Raw genomic sequence first — 21,396 nt, forward strand, 5'->3', positions numbered from 1 at the left:
TGTCTACATGATTCATCAAGTTACCGTAGTACTAATTTCATATACATTGGTTATACCCGCTGCCTTTCCACTACTAAGTGCTTCTTCTGCCTCTGCTCTGCCCCTGTGCCCTGTAACTGTCCCCTAACCCGCTTTGCCTCTCTCTCTTTTGGCCAATACAGGTGGATCGAATGACCAGACAGGTATTGCTTCTAGCTGTATATAGAGCGAACTGTCCTCCTCAAACATTTAATTAGTACCCAACCTTGTCCTCTGTGTTCCTCAATATTGACACATAAGCACTATGTCTTCTTTTGTTTTATTTACCCGGGACACCATGCAGGCCTTCCTGGTGGCACATGCACTCCTCGCATCACCCTTTTTCTTTATGTCATTTTGTAATACTTCCACCATGTCTGTCTATTGTTTATTCATCCTCCTTTGTTACTGCATTATAAAAACATTGATTAGACTAGACCTAGACTAAAGTAGTTTTTCCATGTGAACCTGAGTTTAGATAATCCTTTAAAAAGTATTTGTATTGTATATTGATCTCTCTCTGTCCTCCAGTGTTATTTGATGCTCCCACAGGTGGATCTGTCTGTTTCTTATAGAGGAGGTTGTGTCCCTAGTCCCTTTAGCCCCTTAAACTTATTATATAGTGGTGGTGGTGGTAGCACTGTACACAGTTTGTAGTCCCTGAATGAGTCCTCTCTCCCTCTGTCCCTGCACCCTCCTTTCTCAGGTGGATCAGCTGACCTCACGGCTAGCTGCACATGTACCAGCTCTGCCGTTGCTGCGTGTTGTGAGCGAATCTCATTAAAGCGCCTCTGTCCTCTCCTCCTCGCTCCTCTCCGTCCCCCCTCTCCTCTCCTCCTCCTCTTCCCCCCGTGTCAGGTGGAGCAGCTAAACGCACAGCTCAAGGAGAAGGCAGACTGGTGCAGTGAGCTGCTGCTGAGCTCGGAGCAGCTGCAGCGTGAGCTGGACGAGCGCAACGAGGAGATTGACAAACTGGAGAGCCGCATCCGCGAGCTGGAGCAGGCCCTGCTGGCCAGCGCAGAGTCCCTGGAGGTGAGTGAGGGGGGGCTGAGACCGAACAATGGCCACAGAGCCGCACCACTCAGACGAATGTGAATGAGGTGACAGACAGCGCAGGGAAGACAACACACTGTGAGCAAGAATAATGTGTGGGTGTGCTGAAACCGTCCGGCAATTTGTTTCTCTGATACTGAGCACGCTAGCAACTGTTAACATTGCCCCCCAGTGTTCACTCAAACACTCAACATCTGAAGCAGCAGATAGAGCTGTAGCTGGTGACAGACTTCCAATTGTTTTACATTGGTTTTCATTAGATAAATGCATTTCTTCCCTCGCTGTGCATAAGTGCTAACTACTACCTTAGTTTCACGTGCTTGTGTGTGCTGCAGGTTGAACAAAAGAAGCACCATGCATCCATCACAGAGACCAAGCACCCGAGTCTGGAGGCTCAGCTCCAAACCGAGAGGGAGGCTTTGGAGAGAAAAGAGAAGGAGGTACTATAATGTTCCTAATGCAGTTGAAAAGCTGCAATATCATCTACTGCTTGTATCTTTGAAAACGCCTGTTGTTTGTTTCAGATCTGTAACCTGGAGGAGCAGCTGGAGCAGTTCAAAGAAGAGCTGGAGAACAAGAGTGAGGAACTGCAGCAGCTTCAGATGCAGCTGGAAATTCAGAGGAAAGAGATCGACAGCCAACAGCAGGACCTCGACTCCAGGGACAGTCTGCTACAGGTACAAAACATGTGCATTATATTGCATAATAAAGATGTGTCTTACACAAAAGACATTTGAAGTGCTGCTGTCGAAGTATGAATATAGAACAAATAATAATAACTAAGATACATCGTGCTTTTTATATATATTTCGATTTTTTAGAAGTTTATCTGGAGTTATTGTTTTGCTACCATTGTCTTTTCTTTCCTTTTTACTCAATTTAAAAGTCTGGTTGTGTAGACTTTTGGAGTGTTTTTTGGAGTGGTATAAATAGGCATCACATTATAATCTCTGATTTTGAAGGTGGTGGAGGAGAAGGACAGGGAAATAGCACTTCTTAATGAACAGATCTCTAAACTTCAACACACGGACACTGCCTCTGATAATAAGGTAACACAATATGCGTATACGAAATGCAACAAGGCTATTTCGAATACGCATAGCTTTGTGGTAGTGCAACGTGGTGTGTGTCTTTTAGTTTGCTTCCATTGTTGTTTTATTTTACACCATCAAATTTGTGTCTGGTTGTTTTTCATTTGTTGTTGTGGTAAGTAACGGCACCATATTTTGTTGTGATCATTTGAGGTGGCATCTACCGGTAATCTCTGGGTCTATAACTTTTGTATAAAATGGTTTTCAATGCCAGGTCCAAGTTCCTGTACCTCAAATGAAGTTGCAGGTTCTTGTAGAAGGATGCTTGAATGCATTATTGGTAATTATGATCACAGTTAGTATGCCGGATGGTGGTGTAATTAAAAGAAGTTTAATATCTGTACCCAGAACATAAGAAGGTTTTGGTCTTAGAGATTTGTCGGTGAAGCCGTTGGTCTCAAAAGCACCCAATTATGATCTAATGGTATTTTTGGATTTGTAGGAAATGAATGACCAGGATGAGCTGGTCAGAGACTTGGAGTCCCAGGTTGAGTGCCTCAGGAGTGAACAGCAGCGTCTGAAAAAGGACCACGAAGAGGAAATCTACCAACTCAATTCTGTCATCGACAAACTACAGCAAGAACTGGCCAACATTGAGCAGAAAACTGCAGTGGAAGACTATGAAGAAGATAAGGGCTTACCAGAGAGACCAACAAATGAGGAGTATGATGAAATTAAGCAGAAAATGGACTCGGCCACCAAAGAGCTTGATTCTCTCAAATCTGAACATGGTAAACTTTTTGACACATATCTTCGCTTGAAGGAAAGTGCCGAAGCATTAGCTGAATCGGAAAAAGCTGAAAATTCTGAAAATGAACAGGAAGATGCACTCAGGGAAAAGACGGCGGCTCTTGTAGTAATGCAGGCCGAGGTACAGGCACTAGAGCAGAGCGCCACCTACAAAGTGGAGGAGTTGAACCAACGAATACACAAACTGGAGGATTTAGTGGGTGAAAGAGACAATGAGTTGTGTCGCTGCCGCCTCATAGTGGAGCAAACTCAAAATTACGCAGATGGCCTTCAAGAAAAGATTTATAAATTGGAGGCAAATCTAAGGGATAAAATGGCAGAAGTACTGGTCAGCCAAGCCACTCTCGGTGCATTTCAACAGCAGCAATCTCCACAAGCCAAAAACGAGACCGTAGTCTATGATTTTGGTAGCATCAATATCCCACACTTGGACTTCAGTCAGTCTAGAGGAGGTCCCACAGACAGAGTGGTGCATCTAACGGAGAAGCTGAGGGAGCTGGAGGTGGGGCTCAGTGGGATGCAGAAAGACCAGGAGCTACAGAACCAGCTGCTGTCCAGTTCAGAGGAGGACATCCTCGAGTACGAGCGCAGACTGACCCTCCTCGTGGACCTGCTCAGTCAGATGAAGACCGGGGCGTCCCACAGATCGGCAACATTGTTACAGGTAAATAAGACTCTACATTGGATTATCTTTAGTTCCAAGTCCACGGTACCATGTATTGCCAAATGTTTAGCGCATGGTTTTGTACTCTTTGTACACAATTGGCTTTCAGTAACTTGGTTATTCTCTCAGCAGACCTCGTCTTCCTCTTCTGACCAGCGCTCTGTAGCTGAACTTCTTCAGGAGCTGCAGGAGGTCCAAGATGAGGCGTCACTCACCAAAGAACAACTCAACAGCTTCAAGGAGAGGAGCAGCCAGCTCCAGGACGAGCTCACTGTAAGTTCTACTACTCCTGGTGTCAATGTTTATATTTTATGTCGTTAAAACTATACTATATATATAATTCTTTTCAAAAAAAATTCAGGAGAAAACATTAGCAATACAAAGACTTGAACAGCAAATGGTACAATACACATTTTATTTCAAGTTATTATTTCTAGTTATCCTACGACTAACATAGTCACCGCTTGTGCTTAGATGTCTTCAAACAGTGGTGAGAAAATCAGGAGTTCTGAACTCCAACGTGAACTCAAAGAGGCTCATAGTGAGGCTTCTGCTGCCAAAGATGAGCTGATCAGCTGCAAGGACAGTCTGGAAAAATTACAGGAGCTGTTACAAGTACAGAATCACTTATTTGTGAAAATATAATTTTTTCATTAAATGCATGTTTGTTATGGGTAACCTTTTGCATGTTCATACTTTTTGTTAAAGGAGCGGGAAGTGACCATTGCTCAGCTAAAAGGAGAACGTATTCAAGTAAGTTAAATTATTTACATGTGTGCTTTTAAATTCCAAAAAGTGTGTTTTTATGAATGAATATAACTCCTGTGCCATGTTGTCATCTCACCCATGCAGGCCTCTTCAAACATTGATGAAGAGGCCAAGGTCTCAGAGCTCCAGCAACAGCTGAAAGAGGCTCAAAGTGAAGCTTCTGTTGCCAAAGAAGAACTGAGCAGCTGCAAGGAGAGAGTGGACAAGTTACAGGAGCTGCTGCAGGTAATTAGACAGAATTATTGACAAAATGTCTTCGTTCACTCTACAAACCCTCTAAAGATGTCTTTAAAAAATATTTTAGTAAAGAAATGTATTTAAAATGTAAAAGTATTTTTTTTAATGTTTTGTTAACTTGTGCATGTGTCTGCTTGTTTTCAAAGGAGCGGGAAATGACCATAGCCCAACTTAAAGGAGAGCTTTTCCAAGTCAGTAAAATAGAGATAATGGATATTTTTGTGTATTTTTTCATTACATTTCTCTGACTATATTCACTTGTGCATTAGGTTAAAGCTGATGAGGACGGAAACAGCTTTACTGAGGTCCTTCAGAAACTCGAAGAGTCGACAAAAACTGCAGCGTCCACCAAAGAAGAACTCGACAGCGTCAAACGGCAAAATGTTGAACTGGAGGATGAACTTAAGTCTAGTGAAGCTACAATTTACAAACTAAAAGAGAAACTCCAAGAAGTAATGACTAATATGGAAAACGCCAAAGAAGAACTAATGGGCCTCAAAGAGCAAAATGAAAAACGACAAGATGAAGCCAGTGACCGCGAGAGTTTGATTTCAAGTCTCAAAGTGGAATTACAGGAAGCGCACACTGCTTTAGTCAAACAAGCAAACATCTCATCTTCTCCGTCACCATCTCCATCTCCTCAACCACCCTCCTCTTCCTTTTCTATCACTCAGTCTAAAAAGAAAGCGCTAAAACAGCCTGCTCAAAAAGGAAGCAGCGCCAAAGACAAGCCATCTCTCTCCAGAAAAAACTCTTCTTCAAGCCACTCGTCCCACAAGTCGCACAAGTCCAACGGCAGCACTGAGCAACATCATACTACAGATGCATTCACGCAAACAGAAAACCTACAAATATTCGATCAAAGCGCATTTGAGTCTTGCGAGTCTGCTGCTAAAGATGAGGTGCAGGAGGTGATCGGAAATTTTCAGGAGAAGATCGAACAGATGCAGGAGCTTCACGCAGCCGAAATCTTGGACATGGAGTCGAGGCACATTTCAGAAAGTGAGAATCTACGGCGAGACACGCAGGTGCTGGAGGACGAATGCAAGGCGCTGAAGGCTGTCATTGAAAAACTGCGATCAAATGAGGTATGTGTGTTATTAGCTGTATCTACAATAGACTGGGTGATGTAACGACCATTGAAATACAAATAGACAGAGACTTGCAGTATTTATTGTATGGAAGTGACCTTTTCAATCTGTGGCCTTTTCCTCTTAACAGTCAATTCAGGCGAACTCGGAAACATTGGATACGCAAACTGTGCAATGTTGAAAAATGAGAAAAAGGAATTTTCTGTAAAGGATGATGGTATATATTGCTGGTTATATAGAAATCATTCTTTGCCCAGGCATAGAATTATATTTAGGGTGTTAATCTAGCAGTTGCAACACTTATAGGGCTTCAACAAACGAGTCAACTTAAATACAATATCAACTGATAAAAGTAGAAATTTGGTGACTTCTAGGTAGAGAATATTATGAATATAGTATTGATGGAAATCATGACATTTTGAATTAATAATGCCACTGTCTTATTGCTTTTAGACTCCGTATAGTCCAGATAACGATTATCAAAACACAACAAAGATTATTTTTGATTGTCGCTTCGTCATGATTAGTCAATTAATCGTTGCTGCCCTATAAAAAAGTGCTATTACGTTTTTCAGGCCTCGTCTGTGAAACTAGAGCGTTCAGCCTCCCAGTTCAAAGATGGCTACACCAGTGGTAAGATTTTGCCTGTATATAATGTATCTTATGAAAACACTGGAAATATTATGAATGTGTATTTGCTTTGTCCATTGCAGACAGTAGTTCTGACTTCAGCCAGCGGACAGGATACGACCTCCCCAGTCTCCAGCAGGAGTTCAGGACGACTCCAGAGGGCGCAAGGAGAGACAATGATGAAAATTTACCAGACCGAATCAAGGTATAATGTGAACGTTACCTATTCCCTGGTTATATCATGCTTGAATTGAATGCTTGAGCATATTTTGGTTTAATGATATCCACAATAATTGTCTTGATAAATCAATGTTACTAGCCAAAAGTAGTGTTTGTCTGCTCAGAAATATTTATTATTATATTTTTTCATTCTTTAATTACTTCTCGGCAGACGTTGCTCCGTGAGGTCCATCAGGAGGGCATGCAGGTCCTGTCCCTGTCGGAGCTCCCGCTGTCGGAAGCTGATCCCGCCGCTCAATTCAATGTCCAAGGCTGGATGAAGGAACGGGACGCCCTTCTGTCCACTGTGGAGTCTCTGAAAGGCCTCATCACCACCATGCAGACACACAGACAGTCACAGGTACGGTTAACTTAATCAGAAGTCAAACAATAAATAACAAAGGGTTAGTGTTCAGGGTTTCAGTAATATTCAATCTGCAGCATAGATTTGATCTAGAATTTCCACCATTGTAGGTAAATTGTATCTAAATTAGAAACTTCTTTACAAGCCAGCAAACTGCAATGTTTGTGCGGGTATTATGTTCGTTACTATACTTTTGTTTAATTGGATTAACAACTAATATCCAGCACAACAATATAATGATTGGAGGGAGAGATGTTTGTCAAGTCGATTGTAAATTCAACTTGAATTAAAATTTTGCAACTTTTGGTTCTCATGTTTTTATGTTTATTTGATTATTTGATTATTATAGACATCTGGCGGTGTGGACTGGCGCGGGCAGCTGCTGGATGCTGTGCAGAAGGTTTTTCAGAATGAGAGAAGCGTCCTGAAAAACACTTTGTACAGCCAACTGGATCTACTCGACACCAGCGACGCTATCATCCACCTCAATCAGCTCGAGCAACGACTGTCCGAGCAGGTCTGTGAATCTCTTCTTATTTTAATGCGGCTAATGTTTACGCTTTAATGTTCTGCCTCTCGACTCTGACAAACAGTGAGAGCCTGGTGTTTTTTCTGCACTAATATACACTAGGCTATTGTTGGTTAATTGCAGTGTAAACTAAGATATTGGATGGACCACACTTGACACTCTCAATCACTATGAGTTGAACATTTATCTTTAGATAGGCTTTATTCCTGGGAAGAGGTTTTGACATAGTAATTAACAGTGTTTACTTTATTTTAGGATGCTCAGCAGAAGGAAGCGCTCGGGTTTCTCCACAGCACTGACCGTTCCAGTCTCCTCTCTGAAATCCATCAGCTGCGAATTCAAATGGAGGGGATTCATCAAGGTAAACTTCAGTAGCTATCCTTATTATTGTTGAAACACAATATAATAATACAGTGAACAGCCATTGGGACTTTTGTTGATGTTTCAAAATCCTCTTGTTCATTTTATACATGAATTAGATTTGAATGATAATCCGACATTTAATTTCTGTGTTTTAGGGGGTGACTCTGCTGCTGTTTTGGGCTCTCAGTTCAGTCTGACGGAGCACACTGAAGCGGGGGGCGACCGGCTGCTGGTGGAAGACCTGAAAACTGAACTGTTCCAAACTAAACTGGACTTAGAGACGACGCTAAAGGCCCAGCACAAACACATCAAAGAACTGGACACGCTAAGGTTAGTCCTAACTTCTCCTTAAATATGAATAAAAATGTGTCTATATCTTTAATTTTGTTCAAAATTCAATCAATCAAAACTTTCTGGTGTCTAAAGGGCGGAGGTGTCACAAAAGGGGTCAGAGGTGGATGCCCTGAGTGACCAGCTGATTGAGGAGAAAAAGAAGAGCAGGGACCTGCAGTGGGTAGTGGAGAAGGAGCGCTGTCGAACTGGGAGAAGCGAGGAGAGTCAGCGAGAGGAGCTGGAGGTGAGCTTTGTGCGGCCGCCATTTTGTTTCTGTTTAACAGTTCAAAATATAACTGTTTTACGACAAAAACAATTAAACTAATAAAATGTTTCAATTGTTCCCTTCCATGATTATAATAGTTTTGTAGTAAGAGAAAAAAAATGTAAGGTGTGGTTTTAATTTATTATCTACATGTAAAAAAAGGTTCAGTTGTAGTCATCTGGACTCAGTTTAGAAAAAGCTAGACGTTTTGACTCTCAGCCGAGTCCAGATGACTTACAACTGAACCTTTTTCTACAATGGAACACTCCTGGACGAATGAGGGATTACACCGACGTCATATCATCTACATGTTTTATATTTTTGGTATTAGAGGTGGGAGCTATATCAAAAAAATTATAATATCACAAATGTTGTTTTGTTTTGTTTTGTATTAGAGGCACATTTTAACACCTTCTTGATACATGTTAAATTATTGCCTGAATATTGATATCGAGAGCATGTTAAATATCAAGATAATAGTTTTTGTCAATATCTCCCTCTCCTATGGTAATCATTTTACTCACCCCAACTATTGTCCATATTTTGAATACCAAAAACCTCAAATAGAGAATCTAAAATGTAATTTATTACTGATATTATTTTGAACTAAGGATTTCTTGTGTGTCTCTCCACAAAGGACCTACAGTTGGATCTTGAGGAGCAGAAGGCCCTGGTGTCGGGGCTGACCTCTGAGTTGGAGAGACAGCGTCAGACCTCCTCTCAGTCTTCACAGCAGATCGAACAGGAGCGCCTCAGCCTTCAAAGACGCCTCCAGGAGCTACAGGTGCAGCTGGACACGGAGCGTGCCAAAGCCCAGGAGATGAGCTCCGCACTGGGCCGCGAGAAGGTGCTGCGCAGGGGAGGGTCCTCGGATGGCGGTCCCGTTACTGCAGAGTTAGGAGAGGAGCAAAGAGGCGGGACTGAGGAGGATGGAAATGTGTTGGAGAGACTGCAAAATGAGCTGGATGACAAACATGCACAGGTTTGTACAAAGACGTTTTGAGCATAATGGGTCAGCTGTAAAGAAGAAACAATAACAGATATTTCTCTTATAGGTTGTCCAACTCTTGGGCCAAATCGAGGCGCAGAAACTGGAAGTGGTGCGTAAAGATGAGGAGCTGAAATTGTTAAATCAGAGGTCGACCCGAGACCATGAGGCTCTGCTGGAGGCTCAGGCCCTACTGGAAAAACTCAAAACCCAAATGAGAAAGAACCAAGAGCAGTTGGACAGAGAGGTGCAGAGGGGTAAACACCTGGAGGAGCAGAGGGGTAAACACCTGGAGGAGCAGAGGCAGGCCAGAGGAGAGGACACAGCAGACGGGCCAGGGCCTTTGCAAGCTGAGGGCCACACTGTGAGTACTGCCCACTGACTGTCAACAATAATTATTTATGCTAAAGCCCAAATGTATTAAGACTTAAGTGAATGATAAACAAACCATAACCCTAAGTGTGCAATAGTTTCTATATTACTTTTTCATCTTGCAAATTGTAGCGGTTTTGTAGGTAACATAAAGGCATGGTGATTGTCCCTTGCTTTTTCTGCTTAACAGGTGGTGTTAAATGTCAGATAAGTAAAATTAAAGCAATAGTTTCAGTAGAATTACTTATAGTCATACAGAGAAGTCCAATATAATACAGAATTTAAGCTCATCAAATGGTTATATTTGTGTCCAGCAATGCTGAGTGAAACCAACAATAAATAAATGTTATGTAAATCCATTTTATCTGACAGACGCTGTGGGAGAGTGAGAACTCAGACCGGACCAAGGACTGGGTGTTCCAGCATAAGACCTCGAGTCCGTCCTCTCACTTGGACCTGACTGGACCCAGTCCCACCACAGGACTGCATCACGGGCCCTGGCGCACGGTCGACAACGTCCTGGGAAAACTGCACCTCGTCTCCTCGAAGGTCCACAGCCTCGCGGACAAGGCTGCTGGAAGGTACTGAGCGAAATAGATTTGTATATGATAGTTTTTTTATCGTCATTATAACTCATGCAGCCAGTTTATGAGAATTTTTTACAAAAATGTTTCATCTTTTTGGTGCAATTTTAAATTATTTCTTAATATCTTAGTTCTACGTCTGAGGTCGACACTGAAGAGCTGTCCTGGCTTCAGTCCAACATTGATGAGGTCATTTCACTGCTAAAGCAGTCCCCGGGTCTCCCTCCGCTGCCCGAGGCAAGTCTTTTTACATTATTTTTATATTCCTTTAACTTTTCCTTCTGAATATCATTCTAATATGGAGGGGCTGAAAAGAAGAAAAATAACATATTTCTTGTTCAAAGTAGATGTGTATATTTCATAAATGTATAAATTTAATACTTTTTAAATGTTCAATAATCACTAATAACAGTTGATCAGTGTGGCCATGCTTTGTAAACATGTCTGATAGTGTGCACAAATAATGACCATATGTGATGCTTTCAAAGACACTTTACAGTCTCTTACAAGCTGAAGATATGTTTTCCAATGATTTCATTTCTATAATGTTATATCAGAATAATTAATATTAGTTGAAATGTTACAACATTTTCATTACAATGTGCTAAAGCCCTGGTTATCATTAGTGTCTCTGAGATGGCGCTTGTTTGTTTCGTACATTTGTTGCTCTGCTCTTGTTTGACCACATGGTTTGTCTCCTCAGACCTCGTCGTTGTCGGGCGGCTCCAGCTCGCTCACAGAGCGGCTGCTGAGGCAGAACGCCGAGCTCACGGGTTTCGTCAGTCGTTTGACCGAAGAGAAGAACGACATGAGGAACCACACGCTGAGACTGGAGGAGGAGCTGCGGAGATACAGGCACATGGCTCTGGGCTCCACGGACGCTGTGAGTACAAGAGGAAATTATATCATAATATATTCTTTTACGAAGCTCATAATTATAGTTTTTTTATGAATACACAAACTAAGAACTTGCTTTGGTGATATGGTGCAACATGAAACAATAAATGATAATAGTAAAATATAAACTATACCAAAATAAAGGTATGCCAAAAATAAAAAGGTGTATCTACTGTATATTTTTAAATTGCACCTTTTAATGGGATTTGTGCCATGTTTCATGTGACAAAATGTTATTCAGTTATATAGTTATATATATTATTATTAATTTATTTTTTAAAGCCTAATTGTAAATGTGGTATTTTCTTTCCAAATAATTATTCCAATAGAAATACCGTAGATCTTGAAGTTATGAGGTGATAATCTATAAAGTGATTTGAATTACATACCGTTTATGTGCATGTGTTTATCTAACGTGCTTTTCTTGTGCCTGGTTTAGTTAAGTGGGAGGAAAGTGACCTCGAAGGGCGACGGCACCAGTTTGCTTCTCTCTCAGGAGCGCGAGGCCTGGACCCGGGAGAAAACCAGCCTCGAGAAAGCTCTGCATCAGGCTCAGAGTCAAGTCGCACGGCTCAAGACTGAAGTCGGGACCGAAACACTGCGCGAGATCAGTGGACCAGAGGCTGACAATGCTTCACTCAAGGTAATGACAATTGCTTTAATCATAAACAGAACAGACGTTACAAAATGGGTTACCCTTATGTATAAATAATTACTGTTCCGACTTATTGTTCGATAAATGAAAGCTTGAACAATAGTTTTTGGACCACAATATTTATCTTTTCATTTCACTAATGTGAAATATTTTATTTCTATGGTAATATCTTGAAATTTTGGTTGAATAATTTACATATACAATATGACAAAATCTATATAATAAATGATACTGACAATGTACAAAAGTGTTTAATTCATTACATGATTTTTACAGTATGGGTAATTTGAAATAGGTTTCACCAGGGTTACTGTATCTTTGAGTTAAGTTATTAAAAGTTTAGTTACTTACAAAAAAAAAAAATATGAAAAAGTGAAAAGATTTAGGGAACTTTGACAAGGAACAAAAATGAACAAAGAATCAGATCAGAACTACAGCTCTTGTGTGGTGTTCCTGGTCTTTAGTGGTAAAAGGAATTGGTAGGTTTTCATAAACAAACTTTCTAACTATCTAGTCTTTCTCTTGCTTTCTCTCTCCTCAGAGGATGTATGGAAAGTACTTGAGGTCAGAGAGTTTTCGTAAAGCTCTAGTTTATCAGAAGAAGTACCTGCTGCTGCTGTTGGGAGGGTTTCAGGAGTGTGAGGAGGCCACTCTGACGCTCCTGTCCCGGATGGGTGGACGTCCCGCTCTGTCCGGCCTGGAGGCCTTCAGCCAGCGCAGAAAAGGGCTCACACGCTTCAGATCTGCAGTCAGGGTCTCTATCGCCCTCTCCAGGTGAACAGACAAAACCTACTCAAGACAACTGAGTATTTATTTCAAAATGTTTATGCAAAATCATACCCTAATTTATCTGTCTATCTATATTTACAAAACTATCTACTTATTATGTTTTATTGTTCAGGGAATCATTTTGTCATTATTTATGTATATTTTATCATATTTGTCTATTCCTTTTGAACAACTACACCAAGGTGACTAAATTACATCCCTTATTTTGTTTAAGGATGCGTTTTCTTGTGAAGAGATGGCACAAAGCGACTGGGATGAGCGGCTCGCTATCGTCCAGAGTCACTAAAAATGGCTCAGGTCAAATGAATTCATAAAATGTTCATCTTTGAAATCTGAACTGTCATCAAAAGTGCATAGTTTAACAATAATTTAAAATTTGCACATTAGGTACTGATGTGAGAGACTCGCCTTACCTTCACCCGGGCAGCGTGGAAATGTACAAAGACAGAGACAGAGACAGAGACAGAGACAGAGAGAGAGACAGAGGCGTCTCGAGTAGCAGAGGCCGCAGTGGAAGAGAATCCCCCAGATCAGCCGTCTCCTCCATGCAACACAGGTACTAATAATAATAATGTACAAACTGATTTAAAAAAAAAAAGAAAACACTAAGAGTTTTGAATATATGTTTCCTACATTTTCACATGTAATTGCCTCCTTATGGTTTTAGTATGTGTTGAGTTATGGCGTGTGTTTGTAGGGATCACGGGCCTCTCACCTGTTCACATCTCCAGAACTACGACCCGGACCGAGCACTCACAGATTACATCTCCAGACTGGAGGCTCTACAGAGGCGGTTGGGGAGTGTCACATCAGGTAATGAGCTCCACTAAATTAACCAGTGTAGTCCGGTTTATGTTTGGTTCTGTATCAATCAGTTTGGTCCAAGAGGGGAACAAAAGCCTGTAACTCCGCAGTCTAATAATAGAACATACAAGAATATAGTCTAAAATACTAATAATGCTAAAAATATTGTTATAAATGCTGTTTCATGATATTTTCTAATACTATGCTTTTTAGATCATTAGTGGTTGGTCATTTAGTAAAATTTTGATTGAAACTGATATGAATGAAAAAGGAAAATTGCAGAACATTTTAAAGGAACATTTCTCAGAAGAGTGCAATGAGGCAAAAACATAAACAATTAAAACTATTGAAATTTGTTAATATGAACATTCACATGCACTTAAAACAAAGTGTATATTTCTTTGACATTTTTTATTTAATATCTTGCAAATAAGTTAGGGTGGGCCATATTGGCAAAAATAAATATATTGTTATATTTTTGTAGTATCTCAATAATGATAATCAGAAGATATTTTCACAAAAATGTGCTATTATGTGTATTTTAATGTATTAGTTGAGTTTGAAGTACCAGAAAAAATGTAAAAGAACTGTAAAATTACCCATAAACGTTGAGAAATGTAATTGTATACCCTTGTTTTAAAGATTAGGTTGCCCCAATTTAAATTTTAAGACTGCTCATTTTGCAACATTTTTATGACGTTTTTATTATCAAGAATATATTAAAATGTAATATTCAAAACAACATTACATGATTTTATGTATTGCCAACCAGTTCTATCATGTTGTTTTAATTCCTGTTGATTAATTCCTGTACGTTTCCCTCGGTGCTGACGTCCCTTTGTCATCCCCAGGTGCTTCTTCATATGCTCAATTGCACTTTGGCTTAAGGAGATAGATGCTCGGAGGATACTTTGGCTTGAAGAAACTCTTATTGCCTTTTTGTGTGCTGCTGAGCGCTCTGCTGTTTTCTACCATTCTGCTGTGGACCGTACTTTCATGTGGACCAAAACACATTTTTTATTAGTGTACAACATGTTGTTTTCAGGCTTTTTGTCGCCAGCACTTGAAAAAACGGCTATGTTTGTAATTAAATCTGCCTCTCTGTTATGGATTATCAATTATGTATATTTGTCTATTGCTAATTTAAAGACTTGTGATTAATTTATATGTTTCTGTTGAATGAGCGTTCTGTGGAGAGTGGATGGGTTTACTGTCACGGCGGCTGCTACTGGAGCTTCACTACACTGTGTTTTGTTTAGGTCGGACAGAGGACATTTGTAGAGAACGTATTTTTGTAAATGCCAGGACCTATGAATTTTTGGGGTATTTTGTCAAACTGAATTAAAGAGGAATACATTATCTTAAAAGGTTGGTTTTCAAATGTTTTATTTATTTGCCTCTGGAAACAAGAAATTTAATAATTATAACAGGAAATGGCTCCATCGTGATAATAAAACAAAAATAAGATGTGAATTTACAAGGACTGGTTGTTCCACTTTTAAAAAATGACCTTTCAGAGTGATTTATTGAAGTAAAATAACAAATAACTACATTATAAAACAGTGGTCCAACAACTGTCAACTCAATATGCAAATGTCAACAGTATAATATAATATACTCTTTTGTGATTGCTTATTTTCTGTTCTGTAAAATTATACATTAGTGTTTTGACCAAATACATGAAATTTATATTTTTTCTAATAAGTTTCTTTAAAAATCTCAAGTATTAAATTTACATTCATCATAGTGGTAAGAAAAGCAGAACAGTTGAGGCCTGGTGCAGTCATTCATTTGAACAAAGTGCGTATATTCCACACAGGTTGAAGGTTTTCCTCTCAATGAAACGTTCAGTCCATCAGAGCTTCCTCCTCTTGTATCTGATGACGGGATTGTGGGGCGTGTGGATCATCGTCGTGTAGTTGATCGTCGGGAAGTAACCGTCGACAAGGTCAAACTCGAACAGCCGCAGCATCGTGGACCAGATGGTTTTGATTTGGACGTACGCAAAGTTTTCGCCGATACATCTATGACGACCTGGAAACGGCGCCAAAGTTACAGACGGGATTTGTCACGAGTACGCTCAACAACACTCCCGTCTTTTTGTTCTTACCGGCTCCAAACGGGATGTAGGCGAACTTCTCTCCGGCGGCAGGGTTATCGTTGAGGTAACGTCCGGGGTTAAATTCGAGTCGTTCGTCCCAAGTGTCTAACAAACGGTGGTTCACAGTCGGCGACACACAGACCTGGTGTCCCACAGGGATCGTGTAGCCCGCAGCAGTCTGGATGAACATTACAAATCAACGCATGTAATAAGAGAAATACTTCAAGAACGTATCTTTTCAGGTGGATGGTACAGTACATGTGTCTCAGTGGAGTTTACTGCTTTGCCATGAATGCTCCACAGAATGGCAAAAGTTTCAGTCTAGCATCATGTGTGTTTGCGTATTTTTGATCAATTAATTCAAAAAGTGCAAAAGTGATGCATTGCACCTTAAATATATAGCGAGTAAATGTTTAAAAAATACCTGAGGGGAGCGAGCCATCCTCATCATCGTCATAATTGGAGGGCGAAGGCGAAGAGTCTCTTTTAAACAGCGCTCCAACAAACTGAGGTCTTTCAGCTGCGGCAAAAATGTTAACACAGACGTAAGAAAGATATAGGTCAAAAGACATTAACAATATAAATAAAAGAACTGGCTTAAACATGGCTTTAACATGTTCTATAAACATCTCACCAAGTGTGGTGAATGAATAGTTAAGGAAAACAACGAGACCATTAGGGTTGTGAACCACTAATAAAATACTAAAGTGAAGATAAATTGTCCTGCTCTACGATAAATTGTAAGAGGGACTATATATAATAATCGATTTATAATTTGAAGTTTGATGAAAACAATAAATAATACTCAATATGTTGTACTTTCGAAGGATCGACCGAATAATTAAATAGTATCAGGAGGAGCTCCAAGTGCAGTTTATACAACATACAGTATAATTCAACACTATAATAAGGAAAGCATAGCATGTTGTGGGAATAAAGAATGACCCAGCGGCGTGTCTTATTTCACCTGATCGAAGTTGAGCGGCGGCAGGTCTTCCCCGCACACAGCCCTCTGCTCGGCCAAGCATTTGTCCTGAAGAGACTTGTCCCGTGCCAAAAAGAAGCCCATCCAGGAGGAAGTGGTGGAGGAGGTGTGCTGCCCCGCCAACAGCAAACCAATCAACATCCCCGAGATTTCATTATCCGACAGAGGACGCCCATCTCTGGAGGAGAGAACGTGTTTTAACTTGAGCAAAGAGAAGAGTTGGGAACAACGTTATTAAATGTGAATTACTTGTAGCTGGCGTCTATGAGCGTCTGCAGGATGTCGTCCACTTTCTCTTCAGACTGTCGTCGCTTCTGAATCACTTTGAAGAAAATGTTCTTGATTTCTCTGTGAGCTCTGTCTCGTCTCCTGTAACAAGTTCATAAAGTTGCACACATTTATGAAACAAATTCTGGACACGGCGCTACGTTTTGTTTGACAGTATTAACACTGCGGCCGGCTGCACATGGAGCCTGACATATGTGCTTCTGTTTTTACGATTGTATAGCACTTTGAGTTGTATGAAATGTATACTTTTTAGTTACAATGCTATTTCCATCTTATTACTCTAATATTAGTGATAGAAAGTAAAGTGCTAATAATTAATGGTGAACGATAAGCGAAATAATTAATATCACCGTCCCTGTTATAGTAGTAATATATATTTATAGTGTACTATACTTATTAATGTTTTTTTGTCTATGGTAATATTTTAGTTTTCAGCCATTAACTATTTTCTTCCCATTAATACTCTTCATTGCTGTTCATTATCAATAGATTCTTCTGTGCATACACTATAATCTCAATCACTAATAAGTGTTTTACTAATACTAAATACTAACTCAGAGCTGAATAAGCACTAAATTAGAAATTCATGTCACCTCTAAACTGAAGTGTGACCCATGATTTTTTTGGACCCTTGATCACAATTGCAGTCTTATTGCTTAAAGTAACATAATGTAATTTTCTGGAGGTGGAAAGTCAACTGTGTAATGGCATGGAAATAGAAAGTTGAAACCAGACTTTTGAACATTCCCATGGAGACGGTTAAGTTTTATGCCAAAGATATAATCAAAATAGGATATTGCTGCCCAGCCCCACTTTAAATATAGGTTTGTACAAAATCAATACATTTTAACTTTTAAGTTCTACTGTTTCACCTGAAGCTGGGCAGGGGCAGCCATCCCGGGAGGAGCCAGGCGGCGTGACTGAATCCTCCATCCAGGTCGGCGTAAAGCTGGGCCACTTTCTCGTCCAACAAGCTGCGGATCTCTTTACCATGGAGACAACTGCTGGCCGTGAGGATGATCAGCTCCGACAAAGCCTCGAACAAATCTGAAGACAACAGACATTTAGTTTAGCCTTGGCAGAAACACTCAAGTACACTTGTTAGTTGAGGTTATCTAGACATTCTGAAGTGAGATATATTACTACAGAAAATATCACAATAAAATGTCAAGTACTTGTATATAATATAATAATAACCCTAATGCAGGATAATCCCAGTAAACCTTTTAAGTGTATAATATAATTGTCAACTAATTTAGCAATCGAATTTTATTATCTGGACTATGCACAGACTCCAGAACATGGCGTGAGCTGAGAGAAGGTTTATGACTCCGACAAAGCAATAATTACTTCATAAGGCAATCGAAACATGTGCAATTAGTGTTTTGGATCTATTTTCAGACAAAAATAGTAAACACCCCTCAGGATATCCTCAAGTGTTGTCACCAATTGTGGTCTAGTAGAAAGCGAAAAAGAAAATGGCCATGCTGCATTCTACACACCAAATCGATTAATTTGAATGAAAAATGTTGGATTAATTGATCAGCAAAACAACCCCAGACAAGAAGATCACGTACTTCCTTCTCCGCTGTCGCCCCATCGCTGGAAATACTCGATCGTCTCTTGTTCAATTACCGTCACATGTTGTTTAAAATGAGCGATGTTCAGCCCAGTCTTCAACAACTTCTTCTGCTCCAAAAACAACTGCAACAAAACATCTACCTTAGTTAATTAACCCAAGCCCACAATGCAATAGACAATAGACAATGACGAGCTATTGTGGACGTACAGCGTTTGGGACATCGTAGGCGACCCCTTTTCCAAACACTGGCGTTGTGAGTTTGGAGTAAACATCTTCGGCGTTCAAGTCCTCGTTCTTACTGTTGAACATGAGCGTGGCTGCCTCACTTCCCAGCAGATATGTAAAGGTTTTCCCCACCATGGTAAAGCTGACCACAGGGCCGTACTGCGGAGGAGACAAGAGAGGACCTTTATTCATTATTATTAAATGTCATGCATTTTTAAGGGGTTGCAACAGACTATAGCTTATCCTAGAGCTACAACGGTAATTAATCATGACTTATCGACTACTAAAACAGCTATTGGCTATTTTAATCATCCTAATCTGGATAGAACAGACTTTAAAACATGTCGACAGAATTATCAAATGAAAAAAAGAATAAACACTGTGAGTGTTATCAATAATAATAACACAATTTGTAATAAAAGGATAATATACGGATAATATAAGGATATAACTATATACAGTAGAAACCTTCGGTCAGCATATTTTTACCTCAATCATGTTATAAATGTATTTTAAAAAGGTTGACTTATCGGGGGGAATTGTTGACTACTAAATGAATCAATAGTTACAGTTTTACAAATTAGTATTGAATAAAACATTTATAAGGACATTTAAGAGTAATTTATGTTAGTTAAAACTTAAAGTTACATAGTTCTATAGTATCATAAATGTTACAATGACTATTGTAATGTTGGGTTCTTGCGCCCTCTGCTGATATTTTTTAGAGTAGAATTAAACGCATTTGTGGATTATTTCAAGAAAAGAACAAAACAATCTTACAGTCTCACCTTTTCATAAGCATTTTCAAGAAATTCTATTGGACTTTTCCCAAATGCAATGGCGTGGCCCAAAAATGGAAGCGCAGAAGGGATGTAAGGTGGGTATTTCTGCAACAAATACATCGTAAACATTCATTGAAACTACTTTTTATAAAGCATGCCGGATGATCTTCTGCACTCCTCACCTTATCTGTGTCTGTAGTCTTTCTGAGCAGCGTCTTGGAGATGTATCCGAGAGTTAACGTAATGACAGACGCAGCCAGCCACACGGAGGTCGCGTTGTTGCTCATTTTTTCCACAGTTTCGGAGAGCAATTTAGAGCTCATGTTGTATAAGTGGATAGACATGGCTTCTCCTGCGCCGAATCTCTAATCGTACTGAGTTACAGGCACCGCCGTCCTCCGGGTCCGCCACACTGTCATCCTCTGCCAACAAAACCCGAGCGTGTTATCTTCCGAGCTTTCCACCAGTCAGCAGCGGTTCCGCCCCCGCCTGACAAATGCTGCCCTCTGATTGGCTACTGTCTTTGCGTCTGTCACGGAAGCTGCACGCTGATTGGATACTGCTCCTGAACCCATGTCTGCTTATATTATGTCACCAAATTTATTGATTTTTTCACGGCCCATTTCTGGATTCATTTTGACTTTGATTCATTCAACAAAACACGTTTGGCTTGATTTTTTTCGCAAATTAGACACTTATTTTTGACAAAATATGTCTTATTAAAACATTGAATAGATAAAAATATTGCATTAAATTATGAAAAGTTGTACAAACTGCAAAAAAATCTGTCTTTTTAAAAAATCTACAACTGTGTAGCTACTAATTTAACATAACTTAAGTGTAATAATGTATACCAATGTAATTACTTCCTGTTAATAATGTAACAGCAGCCTATTTTGTCCAAATAACAAACATTGAGAAAATATTCACAAATTCTGTCCCTTTATTTAAACAAAACATTAAATAAACATATTTACAAACAACAAAAACATAAGTCTCGGTAAAATGTGAACGTTATGCTTGAAATACAAAAGTAAGAAGTCCATCTTTGCTCTTCATCCTGAACGTTATTGCAGTAAAAGAGGAGCTGGTGTTTGGCAGCTGTGATCTGGAGTCTGAGGCAGTTTTAACCAAAAGTGTATTTGTCTGAAGTCATAACTTTATCATTTGTGGTCATTTGTCCACTGAGTTTCATTAAGAGCTTGACGATAAGACCGGCCTGCAAGACAAGACAGAGACAAACGTTAAGAGGACGGGATTTTTACTATAAAGGGCACCAGAGGAAAATGTCATGTCAGACTCAAAGAAGTACCTTATTAACACATTTTCAAGTTGTATTTTACTGTTGTTTATTTCCTAATCAAATGCAGTTACAATGTAGATAATATAAAGGTACACATCAAAATTAAGTGTGTAAGTTATCAATAAAAGTAATCAATAAAGTAATAATATTGGGCATATGAAGAATTCAAGTTCAAAAACAAATCTTTCCATTAAAACAAAATTATTTTTTCTTTTTGTAACCATCTACTATCTATCAATTAAAATTATATTGAGTGTTGTTTTTTTAAAATTGGAATCACATTTTGAGTTTTAAGTGGAAAGATGCTATATTTGCATTTGGTCTGATTTTTTTCCCTCTGGTTTTGTTCCTTTTCCAACATGGTAAGAAAGAAAGAAAAGCATCTGAAAAATAAAATAATTCATGTTTGTGTTGTGTCTACACCAACCTGTTTAGTGTGCACTATAAAATTCATTTTGTTTTCTCCGCTGTGAATCTGGAAATATTGGTCCGCATGTCCCAGCTGCCACATGAAAGTCCCATATTCTAAACTGATCAGAAGCACCTGCAAAAGAGATTTGTAAAGATTATTTGATTAATAGATAATTGCAATTATTCAGCTCACAATAGGAAAAAATATGTCTGTTAAATTAATTCTACACAGCAAAAAAAAAAAGGAAACCTAAA

At 39.6% G+C, this 21,396-nt stretch overlaps 2 protein-coding genes and 1 long non-coding RNA gene across 3 annotated transcripts in view; 1 reads left to right on the forward strand and 2 right to left on the reverse strand.

Annotated features, from left to right (window-relative positions):
* The window catches only part of LOC140361977 (A-kinase anchor protein 9-like), a 59,977-nt gene extending 45,146 nt beyond the window's left edge, over positions 1-14,831 (forward strand). Inside the window, exons 28-58 of the mRNA XM_072447943.1 lie at positions 877-1,050; positions 1,407-1,511; positions 1,596-1,748; positions 2,034-2,120; positions 2,605-3,576; positions 3,706-3,849; positions 3,938-3,976; positions 4,051-4,191; positions 4,285-4,329; positions 4,429-4,569; positions 4,728-4,772; positions 4,851-5,669; positions 6,248-6,305; positions 6,386-6,507; positions 6,694-6,882; positions 7,235-7,402; positions 7,670-7,775; positions 7,933-8,107; positions 8,204-8,354; positions 9,013-9,357; positions 9,431-9,727; positions 10,108-10,316; positions 10,451-10,556; positions 11,023-11,202; positions 11,656-11,859; positions 12,413-12,645; positions 12,875-12,957; positions 13,048-13,096; positions 13,127-13,216; positions 13,358-13,473; positions 14,316-14,831. Coding sequence (XP_072304044.1) covers positions 877-1,050; positions 1,407-1,511; positions 1,596-1,748; positions 2,034-2,120; positions 2,605-3,576; positions 3,706-3,849; positions 3,938-3,976; positions 4,051-4,191; positions 4,285-4,329; positions 4,429-4,569; positions 4,728-4,772; positions 4,851-5,669; positions 6,248-6,305; positions 6,386-6,507; positions 6,694-6,882; positions 7,235-7,402; positions 7,670-7,775; positions 7,933-8,107; positions 8,204-8,354; positions 9,013-9,357; positions 9,431-9,727; positions 10,108-10,316; positions 10,451-10,556; positions 11,023-11,202; positions 11,656-11,859; positions 12,413-12,645; positions 12,875-12,957; positions 13,048-13,096; positions 13,127-13,216; positions 13,358-13,473; positions 14,316-14,359 — 5,790 coding nt within the window. The 3' untranslated portion in view covers positions 14,360-14,831. The remainder of the gene's footprint in view (positions 1-876; positions 1,051-1,406; positions 1,512-1,595; positions 1,749-2,033; positions 2,121-2,604; positions 3,577-3,705; positions 3,850-3,937; positions 3,977-4,050; positions 4,192-4,284; positions 4,330-4,428; positions 4,570-4,727; positions 4,773-4,850; positions 5,670-6,247; positions 6,306-6,385; positions 6,508-6,693; positions 6,883-7,234; positions 7,403-7,669; positions 7,776-7,932; positions 8,108-8,203; positions 8,355-9,012; positions 9,358-9,430; positions 9,728-10,107; positions 10,317-10,450; positions 10,557-11,022; positions 11,203-11,655; positions 11,860-12,412; positions 12,646-12,874; positions 12,958-13,047; positions 13,097-13,126; positions 13,217-13,357; positions 13,474-14,315) is intronic.
* On the reverse strand, positions 14,501-19,880 carry LOC140361976 (lanosterol 14-alpha demethylase-like). Its single transcript, XM_072447942.1, has 10 exons — positions 19,610-19,880; positions 19,434-19,532; positions 18,628-18,804; positions 18,416-18,542; positions 17,711-17,885; positions 16,800-16,919; positions 16,533-16,728; positions 15,990-16,085; positions 15,575-15,743; positions 14,501-15,498 (listed from the first exon to the last, which is right to left on the reverse strand). The coding sequence occupies exons 1-10, from the start codon at positions 19,769-19,771 to the stop codon at positions 15,320-15,322; spliced, it is 1,500 nt and encodes a 499-aa protein (XP_072304043.1). The 5' UTR covers positions 19,772-19,880; the 3' UTR covers positions 14,501-15,319.
* Positions 19,881-20,352: 472 nt separating this feature from the next.
* Positions 20,353-21,279, reverse strand: LOC140361978 (uncharacterized). Its single transcript, XR_011927041.1, has 2 exons — positions 21,158-21,279; positions 20,353-20,646 (listed from the first exon to the last, which is right to left on the reverse strand). It is a non-coding gene; the product is annotated as an uncharacterized lncRNA (long non-coding RNA).
* Between the last annotated feature and the right edge of the window lie 117 nt (positions 21,280-21,396).

The sequence above is a fragment of the Eucyclogobius newberryi genome, unplaced genomic scaffold, assembly GCF_026437365.1.
Source record: "Eucyclogobius newberryi isolate DKJ021-1_F unplaced genomic scaffold, fEucNew1.0.hap1 SCAF_16, whole genome shotgun sequence".
Lineage (NCBI taxonomy): Eukaryota > Metazoa > Chordata > Actinopteri > Gobiiformes > Gobiidae > Eucyclogobius > Eucyclogobius newberryi.